Raw genomic sequence first — 18604 nt, forward strand, 5'->3', positions numbered from 1 at the left:
ATTAGAATGGCTCAACAACAGCAGCAAAAGACAATACCAAGTGCTGTTAAGGATGAGGAGCAACTGGAGCACTCACACATTGCTGGTGGCACAAAATGGTGCAAACACTCTGGAAAACAATTCAGCAGCTTCCTTGAAAGTTAACCATGTACTTACCATATGACTCACCAATCCCACTTCTAGATATTTACTCTAGAGAAATAAAATACATGTTCATATAAAAACTGGTCCATGAATTTTTTTTTTTTTTGAGATGAGTCTCACTCTGTTGCCCAGGCTGGAGTACAGTGGTGCAGTCTTGGCTCACTGCAACCTCATGCAGTTCTCCTGTCTCCGCCTCCCAAGTAGCTGGGATTACAGGTGCGTGCCACCATGGCTGACTAATTTTTATTTAAGTAGTGATGGGGTTTTACCATGTTGGCCAGGCTGGCCTTGAAGTCCTGACCTCTAGTGATCCGCCTGCCTTAGCCTCCCAAAGTCCTATGCCCAGGCTCTGTCCATGAATATTTATAGTAGCTCTATTCATAATCACCCAAATCCAGAAACAATCCCAAAGTCCCTCAGTGGTTGAATGGATAAACAAACTATGATACACAGAAGTCAAATACTACTCAGCAATAAACTGGAATCGACTATTGATATGTGTGACAACATAGATGAATCTCAAAGGCATTATGATCAATGAAAGAAAGCAGCCTTAAGGTATTGCTTTATGATTCCATTTTTATTACATTCTGGACAAGTCAATACTATTGTGATAGATGACAAATCTGTGATTGCCATGGATTAGGGATGTGGGGAAGGTGTGAGTACAACTTGATGGAATTTTATGGAATGATGGAACTATCCTGTATCATGATTTTGGTGGTCATTTCACAAATCTAAAACTCAGAAATATTTGTCCCCCCAAAGTGCCATATTTTGCTGTCAATTTTATTAAAAGAGAAGAACTCCATAAACAGAGAACAAATAATGAAACAAATAAACAAAGCCAAAAGTTGATTATTTGAAAAACTAATAAAATTGATAAGCCTCAAGCAAAACTTGAAGTCTTAAGAAAAAAGAAACCAGAAATTATTGATGTCAGGAATGAAAGAGGGGACATCCCTACAAACAGTAAAAAGATATTAAGGAAATATTTAGTATTGTTAGACATTAAAAGATATTAAGGAAATAATTTGAACAACTTTATGCCAATAAATCTGACAACTTAAATGAATTAGATAAATTTCCTCAAAGATAGAAACTACTTCTCCTTATATCTAATTGACCAGAATTGAATTGCATACTCATTCCTAGCTGCCAGCTAGGCAAAGCAATTATCTGCCTAAGGGAAGCAGAATGGTCATGGATAGCTTAGCTCAATTACATTTTATTGCTTACAGCTGGTCACACTGTTGCCCCACTCCATCCAAAAAATCAGGAGTGTATTAGAAATAAGGGGAAGCACTTTGTGTAGGAAACTAACAATGCTTGTCTGTTAGGTTATCAGTCATATGCAATCAAAAGACTCCTCATACTGTACACTTACTAGCTAAAATGGAATCTTTAAGCAATGTACTTAAAGTGCCCAGAGGGAGATACTTTTGGGCTGAAGGGAAGGATTGAGAGCTCCAAAGCCTGGAAAAAATAAATCTTGGATGGAATCTGATAACACCAAATCTGAAGGTCTATGCTTTCCTTCTAATGTGAACATTTTTTTTTTTTTTTAAATCAGGATCTCGCTCTGTCCACAAGGCTGGTGCGATCACCGCTGACTGCATCGTCAATCCCTCAGGCTCAAGAAATACTCCCACCTCAGCCTCCTGAGTAGCTGGGACCAAAGGCACAGGCCACCATGCCCAGACTGAAAACTTTTCTTGCTGGTTTCCTACATTTCAAGGTGCCTCTCTTCCCTCTCAGCACACCACCTCATTTAGGAGCCCTTACAGACATTCTGCTCTTCTCTAGTGTAGCATTTCTACACTGCCTTGTGAATACTTGGTTTTTTTTTGGTTATTTCCTTAACAAGACAGAATCAAACTGGACATGGTGGCTTACACCTGTAATCCCAGCATTTTAGGAGGTGGGAGGATCCCTATAGCCCAGAAGCTCGAGGCTGCAGCAAGCTGTAATCATGCCACTGCACTCCAGCCTGGGCAACAGAGTGAGACCCCATCTCTTTTAAAGGGAAAAACAAAGAAGGAATCATGACTTCATTTTATTTATCTCTATATCTCTGGTAGCCAGGTAGTATATGTCTGGTTGTTTTATTCATTTTAATGAATCAGGTGTTTGCTATTAAGGCAAGGCAAGGTTGAAAGATTTTGCTGGTAAAGAAATTAGCTCTTTTTGAATTTAAACATGTTATTATTTACACAGACATTGAAAGCAAATAAAATGCCAGCTCTCCTTGAGCTTTTGTCTCAGATACCAAAATGACGACACCAAAACAGAAGGGGCTGGATGACTACAGCATGCATTGTGGACACCTGGTTGCTGAGGGGTTAATGCCATGCTGCAGCTAAGCCTTGTTATAACCTGCAGCTATACTCTAAGTGGGTAAGGCAGAATGACTCATTGGAACCCAGGAAGCAATGATCAACTGCCTCATGACAGTCTTCGTGGAAGACAAGGAGCTGAGTGGGAAATGGCCTTGCAGTAGCTGCTGACAAGCATCCTGTGTGCTCATCTTCTGGGAGGATCCTAAGGTGTTCTCCAAGACTCAGATCAGCTGTTGTTCACACATTACCTATGTGGCCTATGCGGATATGTGCAAGGTTATCAGGCCCTGGCATGAATCTGCTCCCTCCATTCAGGTTGCCCAGAGGAACATGATGTTCTATCTTGACTAGATCTTTAAGATGGCATCAAGGGACATCATTCAGGAAAAATCCCAGAGGACTTCAGAAGGATGGTGTTTCAAAGCAGGTATTATTGGCCTCTGCCCTCAAAAGAGTAATTTAGTGAGAAAAACCTCACTGTGATTTCCATTTAGTATTTTAGAAAGAATTAGGAATAACAGAATGGAGGCCAGCCACAGTGTCTCACGCCTGCAATCTAGGAGGCCAAGGCGGAAGAGTCACCTGTGCCCACTTCAGGAGGCCAAGGCAGGACGGTCACCTGTGCCCAGGAATTGGCGACCAGCCTGGGAAACATAGGAAGACCTCTTCTGTGAAAAACAAACAAAAAAATTAACGGGGCATGGTGGAGCACACCTGTTGTTTAAGGACTTGTCAAAAGTATAAGTCTAGCCTTCCATAAGCATTTCAAGATAAATTATTACAGCATAAAATAGAAGCCTTTACATGGGAGAGTGAAGTGGTCTGATTTGTAATTTTAAATGATCACATCAGCAGCTATTTTATGGTATAAAATGCCCAGTTACTCAAGAGGCTGAGGTGGGAGAATCACTCCTGGAGGTCGAAGCTGCAGTGAGCTAAGACTGTACCACTGCACTACAGCCTGGATGATGGATGAAGACCCTATCTCAAAAACAAACAATATAATCACAGGAAAAGTGTTCTGTAAAATTCTGCAGCATTTTTAACTTCCCCAAGGTTTTGTTTTGAGATTTATCATTTTTGTCTTCAAACATTAATTAGATGTAAAAACTCTTAAAACAAACATGCCTTCAGTTAGCCTTTACGAATCAGAAAAGAGTGGAAAGGTTGGGAAGAAGAGCCAAGCTGCTTACTGGTCCTATCCAAGAAGCAGAATGAAAGGGCTGGATTTCTGAAGCTTCCTGCAATGAAGAGTGTTAGCAGGGGTTGTGAGAAGAGCTCTGGTCAGAGTGAAAAGCAGTGCAATACCATCAGCTGCTCGCTCACTTGCTCTCTCATTCATGAATCCAGCAGAGTCTGAGGACACTTTGCGGAGGGCATTTTCCCGAATGAACCAAAAAGTCGAAGCCTGAGGATACTGGAATGCTTATAGAAGGCTGGACCTACACTTTTGACACGTCCTTAAACAACAGGGCTCCTTTGTGTGGTGTCTGATGCCAGACATGTGACCTAAAGGCAGTAATGTAATCAGCTCACAATTTATTTATTTATTCAACAAATATTTATCGAGTTCTCTATTTACCAAAGGCAGTCAGCATCCTGGGACTAGGATGGGATCCGTAGTGAGCAAGACAGACAAGGTCCTTGCCCTTAAAGGACTTACAGACAGAACAAAAAACAAGTAAATAAATAAAATCACTTCCATCAATAATAGTGCCATGAAGGGCCATGTGCCATGAAAGGCAGACTGTGAGACTGAGGATCCTGGGCCACAATGAGCTGAAGAGCTGAGGTGATTGGGGGCGCCAGGGACTGGGGTTGCGGGCAGGCAACAGACCACAGGGGCCTTACAGATCATCATAAAAAGTTTTTATGCCATAAATTATTATGGCATAATTTGGAGACCTTTAAATAGGGGAGCAAAGTGGTCTGATTTGTAATTTTGAATGATCGCATCAGCAGCTGTTTTATGGTATAAAATGCCCAGCTTGAAAATGACCATGCATTTTTCAAATTCACCGTGACATCCACTGCCAAAACTCTTGTCTCTTCTGGTTTTCCTGACAGATAAATTGGTCAGAATTAAGCTCTATGACATAAGTAGTGGGAGCCAAAGATCTGAATCACGTCTTGGTTTCAAATGTTGCTACCCACAACTGAGTTGTGAGCTCTTGTCAAGTTATTTACGTTATTTGTGCCTCAACTATCTCAGCTGTTAAATGGGGATAATGAAAGTTCCTACATCATTTATTCGTGAAAAACAAATGACATGTAAAGCACGACGAGACCGCCTGGCACACTGTAGTAAGCGTTCACAAATACTCGCTTTCATTCCTTCTTGCAGGGGATTACCGAGAGGATCCACAAGATAATGCGTGTGAAGGGGCTTGCGAAACTGTAAGGACTATCTTAATGGCAGAGTTCTCTCTTTTTTTCTTTTCTTTTCTTTTAAACGGTCCCGAGGACGCTGGGCTGTTCGAGAGGCGCGAGGCCAAGCGCAGCCTCAATGCGGTCATTGTCGTGGGGCCGCCCCTCCCCCGCCCGGGGCGCTTCTCCATGGCAACGTGGGCTTCACCTCTCCCCGCCTCCTCGGGCCCGCAGACCGGAAGCAGCCCGCGCCGGGGGCTTCTGGGAAAAGGCTTCTTAGCGGCGTTTCTGCGTCTGCCGTGGACAGCGAAGCTGCTGCAGTTCCTGAGCCGGAGGTTTGCGCCGGTGTGCGGGGACGTTATGAGAGGGAGGGGGACACCGGGCTAGGGTCTGCGGCCGTCTTAGTAGGAGCCGGCGGGGAAGCCTGCCGCGGACCTTCCTCAGCTTCCCGAGAGGCGCAGGGAACGGGCCGCGGCCTCCGCGCCTAGCAGTTATGGGGCGGGGAGAGGTAGGCGGGAGCGGGAGACCTGCTTGGGTCTTCGGCATCTGCGGAGCGTCCTCTGACCCTCTGTGTCCTCCGAGACCCTCACCTTCCCCCTCCCCCACTGGCCCGTTTTGTTCTATTTCGAGGCCCTGGCGTATCGCGGAGGGTTCTGGGAGTCGTGTTGGGAGGCGGGAGTGGGGCGGAACTTGCGCGGGGCTGCTGGGATCTGTAGTCTCGCCGGCAGCGGGCGGAAGTGCCATGGTTCCGACGGTGTTGTCACAGGGTGGCCTTTTGGTCATCTGAAATCCGCTGTCCTGAGTGCTGGGAAGAGGGGCTAGAGGACGTTGGGCCTGGGTCGGTCTACACAGGGGTCAGTGCAGCAGTGAGGTGGGCGATCACCTGGGACCAGGTACCCTGCCCAAACGTTGTCGGGACCGTGGGCCTTCCCTCCATGTCCCACAAGTAGTATGTGCTACAACGTAAAAGGAAAAGAAATTTGTGTAAAAATACTTGCACCATTGATAAGCAGGTCTTGGAATAGAAACGAATGAGTGTTGGCTAGACCTTATTTATAAGGCCACCACACTCCAGAATATTTAATTAAACCAGTATGTATTATTTGTCTGATAAGGCCTTTTCTGATTCAGCCTTCATCTTGCTTGAGTTACAATAAATTTTTTAAAGTTGTTATTGTTCAGATTCTGGGCCCTGGGTAAATAAATAGAGTAGGCTGAATTGCTCGTTGCTAGTATGTGACATAAACAACAACTCGGGCGTGATAGTGCAAATAATAAAGGTCCAGGAACAGCATAGAGTTTTCCTGAAGGTAAAAGCTGGGGAGTGAGTCATCCAGTGTAAGGACAAGACAGTGGACCACTGCAAGAAGTTAAGGTGCTTATGTGAGTGCCTTTTCTTAATAGAATTTATTGCGATTAATGCCTATCATTATAAATATAAGTGTACTTATGGTGTGATGGAAGACTGAATAATTACATATTATGTGCAAGATAATTTTTCAAAATTCTGTAATCTGTTTTTCATATATGATCTTTTCAATATTATGTGATCTGTTACTTAGCAAGTGAACATTTTTTCACATATATTTTGAGTCCAAGGAGTTCTTAAAGACCTTAAAAATATTTTTAAAGCACGTAATAATAAAGCGAAACTTCCTTTTGAGTTGACCTGTGTGTGTCAGGAAACACCAGTCCTAAATTGCAAATAATGGGTTCCACAGTCAGGCACATTTTGAAAGCACTGAAGTAGTCTGGTTCTTAATTGGTTTCTTCTGATATCGACAAAGGGTTTGTTGTCTTAGTAGGTCATGATTGGCAAACTTTTTGTTTGAGCGGTCATATAGTGAATAAGGTCATGAATAACTTACCGATACTGCTACGGTCTGAGAAATATGTTAGGCTATTTCATCCTTGGGTGAACATCATAGAATGTACTTACACAAACCTAGATGGTGTAGCCTAGTACACATTTAGGCTATCTGGTATAGCTGTTGCGACTAGACTACAAACTTGAGCAGCATGTTACTTTACTGAATACTGTAGAGAATTGTAACACAATGCTAAGTATTTGTGTATCAAAACATAGAAAGGAGAGAATAAAATATGGTATATAAGGTTTTAAAAAAAAGATATGCCTGTACAGGGCACTTACTATGAATGGAGCTTGCTGGATTGGAAGTTGCTCTGAGAAGTCAGTGAGTGAGTGGTGAATTTGAAGGCCTAGGACATTACTGTACACTCCAATAGACTATAAACACTGAACACTTAGGCTACACTACATTTATTAAGAAAACTTTTTTTCTTCAATAGTTAACCTTAGCTTACTGGAACTTTTTCACTTGCAAACTTTTACTTTTTTTTTTTTTTTTGAGATGGAGTCTTGCTCCATCACCTAGGCTGGAGTGCAGTGGCCTGATCTTGGCTCAACGCAAGCTTTGCTTCTCAGGTTCAAGCAGTTCTGCCTCAGTGTCCTGAGTAGCTGGGATTACAGGTGTGCAGTTTCATGCCCAGCTAATTATTGTATTTTTAGTAGAGACAGGGTTTCACCATGTTGGTAAGGCTGGTCTCGAACTCCTGACCGTGTGATCCACCTGCCTTGGCCTCCAAAGTGCTGGGATTACAGGTGTGAGCCACCACAGCCAGCCAACTTTTAATTTTTTTTTTTTTAACTTTTTTACTCTTTTGTAATAATACTTTGCTTAAAATACAAACACATTGTACAGCTGTATAACTATATCCTTATTCTGTAAGCTTTTTGCTATTTTTAAATTTAATTTTTAGAGACTGTGTCTCTGTTGCCCAGGCTGGAATGCAGTGGTGCAGTCATAGCTCACTGGAGCCTTGAACTCCTGGACTTTAGTGATCTTCCTGCCTTAGCCTCCTAAAGTTCTGGGGTTACACGCATGAGCCACTGCACCTGGCCAGTTTTTTTTTTTTGTTGTTTTTGGAACTTTTTTGTTAAAAGCTAAGACAAACACATACCTAGGCTTACACAGGGTCTGGATTATCAATAACATTGTTTTCTACCTCCACATCTTGTCCCACTGGAAGGTTTTCAGGAGCAGTAACATGTATGGAGCCGTCATCTCCATGATACCTCCTGAAGGACCTGCCTGAAGCCATTTTGCAGTTAACTTTTTTTTTAATAAGTAGGAGGAGCACACTCTAAAATAGTATAGTATAAAAAAGTATAGTATAGTAAATACAGAAACCAGTAGTAACATAGTTGTTTGTTATTGTTACCGTTTTTTTTCATCATTCTTGTCTGCTTAGTTACCAAGTTTTATGTACTATGTATAACTGTAAGTGCTAAACTGGCAAAACAGCAGGTTTGTTTACACAAGCATCACCACAAACATGTGAGTAATGCATTGACCTTAAAACAGCTACAGTGTCACTAGGTGAATCTTGAATTTTTCAGCTCCATTATAATTTTATGGGACCACTGTCGTCTTTGTGGTCCTTCATTGACCCCAATGTCATTAAGTAGTACATGACTGTGTTGTGTTTTTAGGCCATCTAGTCTGTTGAAACTACTCATCTCTGCTATTGTAGTGTGAAGTATGAATAAATACAATTATTTATGGAAACAATGTTAATTTCATATCATTTCCACATGTCATGAGGTATTCATTTGATTTTGGGGAGCTCCATTCCCTAAAATATCATTAGGTATTTAATTTTAGGGAGCTCCATTCTCTAAGGCTCTGTGCTGAAAACCACAGCCATTTAAAAATGTGAAAATTGTTCTTTATATGTAAGTGTTGTACAGAAATGGGCGACAGGCTAGATTTGGCCATGAAGCTGTAGTTTGCCAACTCTTGGTGTAGGTTATTGGTTGAAGTTTGTAATTCAGTCAATTAACAAGTATCTTTTACTTCTTTTATCAGTGTAAGTCCACATTCTAAAGATATTTTTGCTCATTTATGTATTTTATATTTCTTGTACCTCAGGAGTACTGTGAAGAAAACAGGGTATTGCCCTGAGGCTTATATTCTGCCTCAGTTGTCCTTTCCTGAAGTATTATAAATCAGAATGTCTGCACAGTCAGTGGAAGAAGATTCAATACTTATCATTCCAACTCCTGATGAAGAGGAAAAAATTCTGAGAGTGAAGTTGGAGGAGGATCCTGATGGTGAAGAGGGATCAAGTATCCCCTGGAACCATCTCCCTGACCCAGAGATTTTCCGACAGCGATTCAGGCAGTTTGGATACCAGGATTCACCTGGGCCCCGTGAGGCTGTGAGCCAGCTCCGAGAACTTTGCCGTCTATGGCTCAGGCCAGAGACACACACAAAAGAACAAATCTTGGAGCTGGTAGTTCTGGAGCAGTTTGTTGCCATCCTACCCAAAGAGCTACAGACTTGGGTTCGAGATCATCATCCAGAGAATGGAGAGGAGGCAGTGACAGTCCTGGAGGATTTGGAGAGTGAACTTGATGACCCTGGACAACCGGTGAGCTTGCTTCTGTCATTTCCTGGGTGAGAAGCACTGGCATCGCAGTAGGAAAAATGCTGAATTAATTCCACTCAACTAAGTTAGAGTTATGTTTATGCCTTCTTCCCCATTCCCCTACCACTCCCTGTTATCTGCTGCTTTGCCATTTAGGCCTCTGCAATATATGTTTTATGGGGTTTCTCTTACGTGTTTTTAGTTCTGATTCTCATTAAAATTCCTTCTCTGAATCAAATCTTTCTATTTCCAGGTTTCTCTCCGTCGACGAAAACGGGAAGTGCTAGTAGAAGACATGGTATCTCAAGAAGAAGCTCAGGGATTACCAAGTTCTGAGCTTGATGCTGTGGAGAACCAGCTCAAATGGGCATCCTGGGAGCTCCATTCTTTAAGGCACTGTGGTGAGGACCAGAACTCTGTGTAGGCTAGAGGGTGAAATAGAGTATAGTATAGGCTTTTTGTTCAGAACTTTGCTTGCTCTCACTGCTTGGTATCTGGGGGAATCAGATGACTCTCAACCTGATACAAGATCTTGATTTCTCATTAAGTTGATTTTGCTGGCCTCAGATCTTTTATTCCTAGACATTAACATCTTCAGCCTTTTCTTCCCTTTCAGTCTCCTTCCTAAAAGGACTTGCCCATGTCAGGCTAGCATTTGCCTTACTTTGAGCAAACACCCACCCATAGACCAAGTCCCTCTATTTTGCATTCAGTATTACTTGTCATCTGTTTTCCATCCTTTTACTTTCATTCTCCTGCCAAATTCTGTTGGTACAATAAGCTTACCTGAAGCCTCTTCTAATCTTTTTGTTGTGCGTCACTGAAGTCTTTCTAAATATTTAACTATTTCTGATTTTCTTCAACTCCTACCTAGAGTCATTTTCTTCAAAGAAGCTGCTTCTGTAGAAATGATACTTGGAGTAATTTTTTTCCTTTGTCTAAGTCTTAACGAAAAAAAAAAAAGGCTCCTTGGCTATAATATGCTCTAAATGCAGAAAAAGCTTTTTTAAAAGCTCATAGTTGTATTAATTCACTGAGACCAGTCTTTCCCAATATATTGGCAATTAACACCATATACTTACGTGTATTCTTTGATATAGCCCAGTATATTCCTAAAACTGCTGGATTGCTTTCTTATGTTTATGTGAACAAAAAGGAAATTTTGTTTGACTTTGCTTTGGTAATCATTCCTTGAGGTAGTTGGAGACGATGCTGGGATGCCACTGAATGAGGTCTGAGCAGGTTTTCTTCACATCTGAGGGGACAGTGCCAGCAAATCAGAGCTTTGGGGATTTGGCTTAAGTCTGCTGAAAATCTGCAGTTTTACATGTTTCATGGCCGTTCTGTGCAATAAAGTTTGAGAAGCATCATCCTTGATATATGGGGCTGATATTTTCAACTTATCATCTGAATTTTAGAATGACTTTTCACCCATAAGTCTCTTCCACACTTGGGAATTTCTGTTTCCTCTGTGCTGTTTGTCTCCACTTAATCTTCATGCTCACTCCTCCTGTTTTTCAAGTTTCCAAGCCTCACTAACCCCCTCTAATCTTTCAGTCTCTCTCTCAGCGTAATCTCCTGACTATCTTGTTAATTATTTACTATTTTCCTCTTTGCTGAAAGCAGTTGCTCACTCTGTATGAACTGTATCTTAACTCCGTAAGGCATGAAGTTTCAGAAAAGTCTTAAATAACACTTGTGTTCTCTTTGCCTGAATGGGAGTGATGGGACCACATGTTGGTAATTCAGGCTTTTCTTTCGTTGGACACATTTCACTGAGGCTTAGAAATGACCGCTTTTCTAAGTACCATGACAAATACCACACAGGGCAAGCTTCTTTTATTGGAAAACTTTCATTTATTAGGGGCACATTGAATTTTTATGTTATGTCTTTAGTTAACATTGGCCCTTATCATTGGCCCTTCTTGTCAAGACTCCTGTGTTCTGCTTTTAATCTAATGACTGTGACTTGACTTGTCTTGTTCATTTCAGAAATAGCCACTTTCTGACATATTTTTTAAATGTACATCTTCATATTTTGATGTGATTTCTGATTTTCTCAAAGCAAAAGAACATTATAATGATTTTCTAATGGCCAATTTTATTTGATTTTTATTTGTGCAAAGTTTTATGCATACCTATCCACGTTACTTTGTCTCCCTAACATCTTATAATCTACTGTCTTTCTGCCCTTTGTTTTCTGACTATTTATAAACCACTTGCCTATGTATTATTCAGATAGAATCTCTTCTATCATGATGGTATTCTGTTATTTCAGAGTAATTTCATTTTTTTCTCTTTAGAAAATAGGCCTTAACACAAGTTTCAGTGGTTTATAGATGTGTGCAAGCTATTTTAGTTCACTAAAAAAAATTTTTTTAAGGTTCCTTTTTCCCTGAATAGATAATGAGTGATATTTACATTTTCTGTTTATTTCAGATGATGATGGTAGGACTGAAAATGGAGCACTAGCTCCAAAGCAGGAGCTTCCTTCAGCAGTAGAATCCCATGAAGTTCCTGGCACTCTCAATATGGGTGTTCCTCAAATTTTTAAATATGGAGAAACCTGTTTCCCCAAGGGCAGATTTGAAAGAAAGAGAAATCCCTCTCGAAAGAAACAACATATATGCGATGAATGTGGAAAACACTTCAGTCAGGGCTCAGCCCTTATTCTTCATCAAAGAATTCACAGTGGGGAGAAACCTTATGGATGTGTTGAGTGTGGGAAAGCATTCAGCCGAAGTTCCATTCTTGTGCAACACCAGAGAGTCCACACTGGAGAAAAACCTTACAAATGTCTTGAATGCGGGAAAGCCTTTAGCCAGAATTCGGGGCTTATTAATCATCAGAGAATCCATACTGGGGAGAAACCTTATGAATGCATTCAGTGTGGGAAATCATATAGTCAAAGCTCAAATCTTTTTAGACATCAGAGAAGACACAATGCAGAAAAACTTCTGAATGTTGTGAAAGTTTAAGGAATTGAAAAAAAAAAAAAAAGAATCAGCACTCAGGTCTTTTTCTTCAGAAATGAAGACAAAATTTAAAATATGAAATGATAAAGAATAGTTTTTTCCCAATTGACTGTCAGAAAATCCACTGGGAAATGTAAAAATCTTCACTCACCATTACGATTTTATCTTGAAAGAAATGGTGTTGTACCTGCCTAGAAACTGAAATTTTAAACTTAATTCAGGTCTTAATGCCTAAATTTTCCATGTGATGTTTATAGTCTCTATTACTTTTCCAAATAATGAACTACCTGATTCTTTGTCCCTTTCTCGAAAGTTTCCTTTAAGACAAATAACATTATTTCTGCATTGATCATTGAAATGTTATTTATAAGGATACATTACCTTCTATATTAAAAGGCAACATAGGAATTACAAAGTCTGAAAACTATTTTAAACCATCTTTTAAAAATTTACCCTTGTTTGCTTTTACCTAATTTGAATATACATTTGAGAAAACAGGATAAAGGATGGCTAAACGCCTCAAAATGAGCCATAAGATCTCAGATAAGAAGTGTTGGTAATAAAACATCAAAAAGTGAATGGGACATCTAGATTGGGGAGGATGTACAAATACTTTGATCTTAGAATTGAAGTGCATCAAGAATTTATCTAAATGTATTCTGCCTGCAGGAAAATTCAAAAGCTACTCATCCTCTATAATTTGGAGTTATCTTACTAATGAAAGTAATGTTTTTCCATATATTATTAAAAAGTATACAGTCTAAATAATTTTAAAATAATGAAGGTAGAAATTATAGCACTAGGGAAAATTTTGTAGTGGATGGCAGGGTTAAAGGGCAAATGTAAACATAAAGGTGATGGTCTGTCATGGCTTTTAGAAAAAGAGATAAAGATTGAATTCATCATTATTTTGCCTTCATCTTTGTTAAGGACAGAAAATTCCCTAACAGGTGGACAAGTATCAGGTTACCTATTTTTTATTCCTTTGGTACAAAAGGGTTGAACACCAGGCTAAAAAAGCAGCCATGCATTTATTATTAAACATTTTCTACCGACAAGGCACTGTGCTAGGTACTGTACTCCTACCATAAATAGGTAGGTATTTCTTCCACTGTAAATCATAGGGGTTTGGTACAAAGCTGTTTTATGTAAGTTAGCCTCTTCCCCCTTGTCTGAGCATTCCCCAGGGGAGGTCATCTGTAAGTTTCCCAGAACTGTAGTTCTCTTACCAGGGTGTTATATTTGGAGGGGAAGGAGAACTTGGCTCAAAGAGTTAGCCGACTCTCCAGTGTTCTTCAGAGGTGAGTCCACAATACTGGATCACAATTTGGAAGTTTGTAAATCATTTTAAAGAACTAATCAATCTCTAATAGCATTGAGGTTGTACGTACATGTTAAGTTGAATGGACTGTTCTATTTAAAAAAAAATAAACAATTAGACTATTAACAACTAGTTTATTAACCTATCAGAATTGAATTTTTTTTTTTTTAATTTTCAGTCTTAACACATTTTTAAAAATGTATTAAAGTAATTCATTGTAGTAGTAGGATTATATACTCCTTGGCTGAGAATCCCAAGTACTGTGGTTCTACTGTTTAGTGGAAAACTCTGGAAGTTAAAATATAGAATATGAGAGAAGGCTTTTCTATAATGGGCATCATTGTGTGGAAAATGGCCCATGTGAATACAAATACTTCCTAGTTCAGAGATTTCAGTTATATCTGGTGCTAGGATCAAGTTTAAAAATGGAAGGTGAGATTTTGCATGAGCCTATTAAAAAGCATAGTAATAAATGCAAGGCCAGCTGGTGGAGAAGTGAGGCAGAATGGAGCTTGTTTATAGGTTTTCTGATAACAATTATAAGAAATGTGCTTTATAGATTAAGATTTATTGAAGTATAAATATGTAGTAATGATATAATGTATTTTAAGTTATACAAGAAAATGTAGGGACTTTTGTTTGGGTCTTTTTGTGGCTGAGGGGAAACAAGTCAATGTCCAATAAAGCTATAAACTCCTCTGCTCTAAGGTAAATGATGAGTTGATTTATTTATTTATAACTGGCTTCTTTCCAAGTAGGTTTTGAGGTGGCATATTTGGAAGAGAGCTGGGATGACAGAATTCTTGTATCAGAGTAGGTAAGAAGGGAGCAACTTCTCAATGGCTGTTATGTCATGCTTTTTAAGATCGTATATACAAGGAAGCTTCCCTGTGATGGATTCATCATAAATGCCAAAGATACTTGGTAATGTGAGTGTAGAAAAAGTAGTATTAGGGTTGGCATATACTGTTTTTGTCTTGCCTACTCTAATATCTGTACATTGTTCAGAAAGGATTCTGAGGCTACGGTAAAGCTCTGTGGGGAAAAGGGACTGGACCAAAAACAAAAACAAAAACAACTGGATGGTGGCACACAAGAGGAGGAAATAAGATGTGTACTTTCTGTTAGGCTTAGTCCCCACTAGAAAAATAGATTTTAAATAACTAGTAATTTTTAAATTCCATCCACACATTCATTTATACCCACACAGATAGTCATAGAAATTTGGGGGAGTGCCTAGTTTCTGATGAAGTGGTGATGTGGCAATTGTCAAGCAGTGGCATAGCCAGAACATCTGTTTGGTTTTGCAAATGAGCAGTCATTTTAGGTCATGCAGACTGCTGATACCTGCCCAGTAGCCACTGAGCATTTGCTGGTTTTTTTCTTCTGTCTTTCTTGGAGGTTAAACTCCCTATAGTCATACCCAGTTGGTACTTGATCTTTAGCAATATGTCTCATATTCATGGAAATTGAAGGGAGGGTTACATGTATTGAAATAATCTGCATGCTAGGCATTGGATTAGACACTATACCTGTCTCAGTTACATTTGTAGACTAGGAAAGCAAGATTCAGAGATCATGTGGCTTGCATGTCGCTGATTAGAGATAAAACTCGGATCTGGCTGGTTTGGTAGACTCCAGGGACATATGTACCATGCCATGGGTGGTGACTGTTAAACCTTTATAAATGTGTGTTTATGGTTTAACAAATGTGAAAGCTATTAAACATTGCTGGTTTGAATTTTTTACAGTACAGAAATGTAAAATGAAAAAAGGATATTTCCTTTCACAGTGTTACCCAGAACTCATAATTGGTTTGTTCTTCCAGATTTAGGCATATACTTATTTAATCAAAAATGTGTTAATAGCTGACACCTGTGGTTGCTGTGCAGGCACTGTTTTACATGCTTTATCATGGATTAACTCTTAATTCTCAGCTACCATATAAAGTAGGAATAACCCCATTTCACATGCACTACACTGAGACATGCCTCCTCTCCCCTTACATTGATGAAGACATTGTTTTTTCATAACTATATACTATTTCTGTTGCATGAATATCCTTTAATTCCCCCATGGCTTGATAATTAGGTTCATTATAGATAAAGGTATAGTTAACATTCCTGTACATGTATTTTGCTACTTGTGTGGGTATTTCTGTAGGATGAGTAACTAGAAATTTATTGGATCAGAATGCACATTTGCAATTTTGAGGAATACTACCACAAAGATTTTATCAATTTACAATTCCATCATTAGTCAGAGTGCCTGTTTGCCTACTGTCCTGCCAACCCTGAATCCTTAAAAAGTTTTGCCAATCTGAAAGGCTAAATTTCTCTTCTTTGAATATTAATAAGGAGGAACATCTTTTCATGTTTCTTGGCCATTTGCATTTCCTATTATGAATGCTTTTGCCCATTTTTCTTTTTTAATTATGAAAGTCTAATGACTATCCTCTCATTGTATAAAACATAACACAACTTTATAGAGAGACCCTTTTCTCCAATGCTGCCGATCACATTCCACTTACAGTTTAACATACATCCTCTAGTCACCTTTCCATACAAATATATAGACACATAAAAACACTTTTTACATAAGTAGGATCTCATATTCTGTAGCTTGCTTTGGTCTCAAAAACAGATAACAGGTCTTTAAATTTCTTTAATGGTTGAATAGGATTGAATATGAAAATGCCATTATTTATTCCCTTAATTTTTTTTTCCTCTCACTATTACATTGCCAAAGTAAACATCCTATTCAGATGTCTTTGTGCATGTGTGTGAATATTTCTTTAGGCTGGAGTCCAGTAAGGTGGATTGTTGGGTCAAAGAGTTTGTTCTTTATCCACCTTTAGTCTTCCCAAAGGCCTTCATAACTGTATATTCACCAACTGTATAGAAAGTATTCATTTCCTTGTCTAACCATAGCTCCACTTGATAGTTTTTATCTGTTGGGCTACAAAGAAAAAAGAATCCTTTCTTATTTTGCATTTCCCTGTTACCAAAAATGTTGAGACTGGGGTTCTTTTCGTGATTATTGGCCATTTATAGTTTTACTGTGGATTGTTTGTATCTTTTATCTGCTTTCTATTGGGTTATGTGTGGATATCTTTGTTTGTTCAGCATCTCTTTCTCCATCTTCTGGTAACACAACTCTTATTTATTTGTGGGGAACCCATTCCCTGTGGTTTAGGTGAGCACGTGATCAGGCCTGGCCTCCTGAGTCCCACAGCTTCCTAGCCATAGTGATTAAAGAATGGGTATATAACTTAAGCCAGGCTAAGGAGAGCCCTCAACAGAACTTCTGCTGGAACTACTGGAAAGAAGGCTTTATGGTGATCCCAGGAACCAAGGACCATGTAAGCCTGAATTTGTGCCATGTGGAGAGAGAGAGTCTGTATGAGGAGAAACTTGGATGCTAGCAGAAATGGAAAGAGAACTAAGTTCCGATGTCGTTTTTCTGGAGGCCCTAGATCCAGCTGTGCCTAAAGCCTGCCCTACCTCCGGACTTTAAAGTTTTGTGAGCCAATAAAGTCCCTTTCTTGTTTAAGATAATTGAATTGGGTTTCTGTTCTAACTAATATAGGTTATTTGTATTTTCTTATTGATTTGTAGAAAACCTTTGTAATTTTAAATTTTAGACTTTATGCACTATATAAATTAATAAAATTAGCATGGCCTTCCATGATCTGGCCTCTGTCAAATTTTGCCATTTGTTACTCTACTCTCCCTGTAACACATACCACACACATACACTTTACATTCCAATCGTACCTGAATATTGATGTTGGGAATGGCTGGATGAACAGCTTTTTACACAATTGCCTCTTTAGCTGTTCTTTCTTTCTTCCTTTAGACTCATTAACCTGCAATTTAAGACTAGGGATTATACTGAGTGCCATACCCATCTCCTACCATTGTTCTTGGGGCATGCCCCTCAAGCATCCCCTGTATGTAACCCTTGGAGACCTTCCAATGACCTCCATCCCGACTCCATGGTTCTCTGGCTCTTTGTTTCATTCTCAGACCTGTGGACTCAAGACCTGAATGAACACAGATCAGAGCAGCCTCACCGTGGGCTCTTGTCTACGGCAGGAAATGTTGCAATGTTCTATGTCACCTGGCACCTCTGATTAATCACGTCTCCCAAGATGGAGTTTTCAAAGAGATGTCTTTCAAAATTGAGCAAAACATTTTGCAAGCTTTTATCAGTACATTTAAATGCCTACTCTGGGTCAGGCACTGTTCTGGGATTTATATCTGTTGCTTGTGTGTGTGAAAAACTATGGCAGTGGAAAACCAGCAGTAAATGAGAAACAGTTTTTTAAAAAGAGCATATTGTATGTCATATGATGGCAAGTAGTTAAGGAGAAAATAAATCAGGGAAGGGATACAAAATGTCAAGAAGTAAAGATACTGCAATTTAGATAGGTTGGCCAGGGAAGGTTTCACTGAGAAAGAGACATTGGAGAAAAGATAGTATAAGGAAGCAAGCCATGAGACTGGAGAATGTTCCAGGCATGGAAACAGCAATTGCAAAGCAACTTGATGTGGGAGCAATGCCTCATTTGTTCAAGAAAGCAAAGAGGCAAGTATGGCTAGAGCAGAATGAACGTGAGGGGGAGTAGATGAAGCCAAAAAGATAAATGTGGTGACAGTGGCAGGGAGAAGCTGGATCATGGAGGACCTGGTTAGCTATTGATAGAACTTTTCTTTTAATGTAATGGAAGACCATTAGAGGTTTTGAGCAAATGAGTAATGTGACAAGATGCTGAGAACAGTGGAACAAAACAAAATCTCCATCTAGTTTATCTAAATTCTTAAAATACTACTTTACATATTTTCTTACAAAGGTAATAGGAAAAGTTTAGAAATAAAAATCACCCAAAAAGTCACCCAAGTCCATAATCCTAATAACATCCCATTAACGTTTTCTGTTCTCTACATGCCTATATAAGTGTTCTAACATCTATATACCTCTCCCCATCTAATTCACACCATTAT

At 39.5% G+C, this 18604-nt stretch overlaps 1 protein-coding gene across 2 annotated transcripts; it reads left to right on the top strand.

The window, feature by feature from the left end:
• Nucleotides 1-5095: 5095 nt before the first annotated feature.
• On the top strand, nt 5096-17304 carry ZNF24 (zinc finger protein 24). 2 transcript variants are annotated; one of them, XM_003924735.4, is made up of 4 exons: nt 5096-5185; nt 8804-9305; nt 9556-9703; nt 11742-17304. In XM_003924735.4, exons 2-4 carry the CDS (start codon nt 8886-8888, stop codon nt 12278-12280), a joined length of 1107 nt encoding a protein of 368 aa, XP_003924784.1. In that variant the 5' UTR covers nt 5096-5185; nt 8804-8885; the 3' UTR covers nt 12281-17304. The 2 variants fall into 2 exon arrangements, with proteins under 2 accessions (XP_003924784.1, XP_010333734.1); XM_010335432.3 differs by having other exon boundaries at nt 5114-5195.
• Nucleotides 17305-18604: the final 1300 nt, after the last annotated feature.

The sequence above is a fragment of the Saimiri boliviensis genome, chromosome 13, assembly GCF_048565385.1.
Source record: "Saimiri boliviensis isolate mSaiBol1 chromosome 13, mSaiBol1.pri, whole genome shotgun sequence".
Lineage (NCBI taxonomy): Eukaryota > Metazoa > Chordata > Mammalia > Primates > Cebidae > Saimiri > Saimiri boliviensis.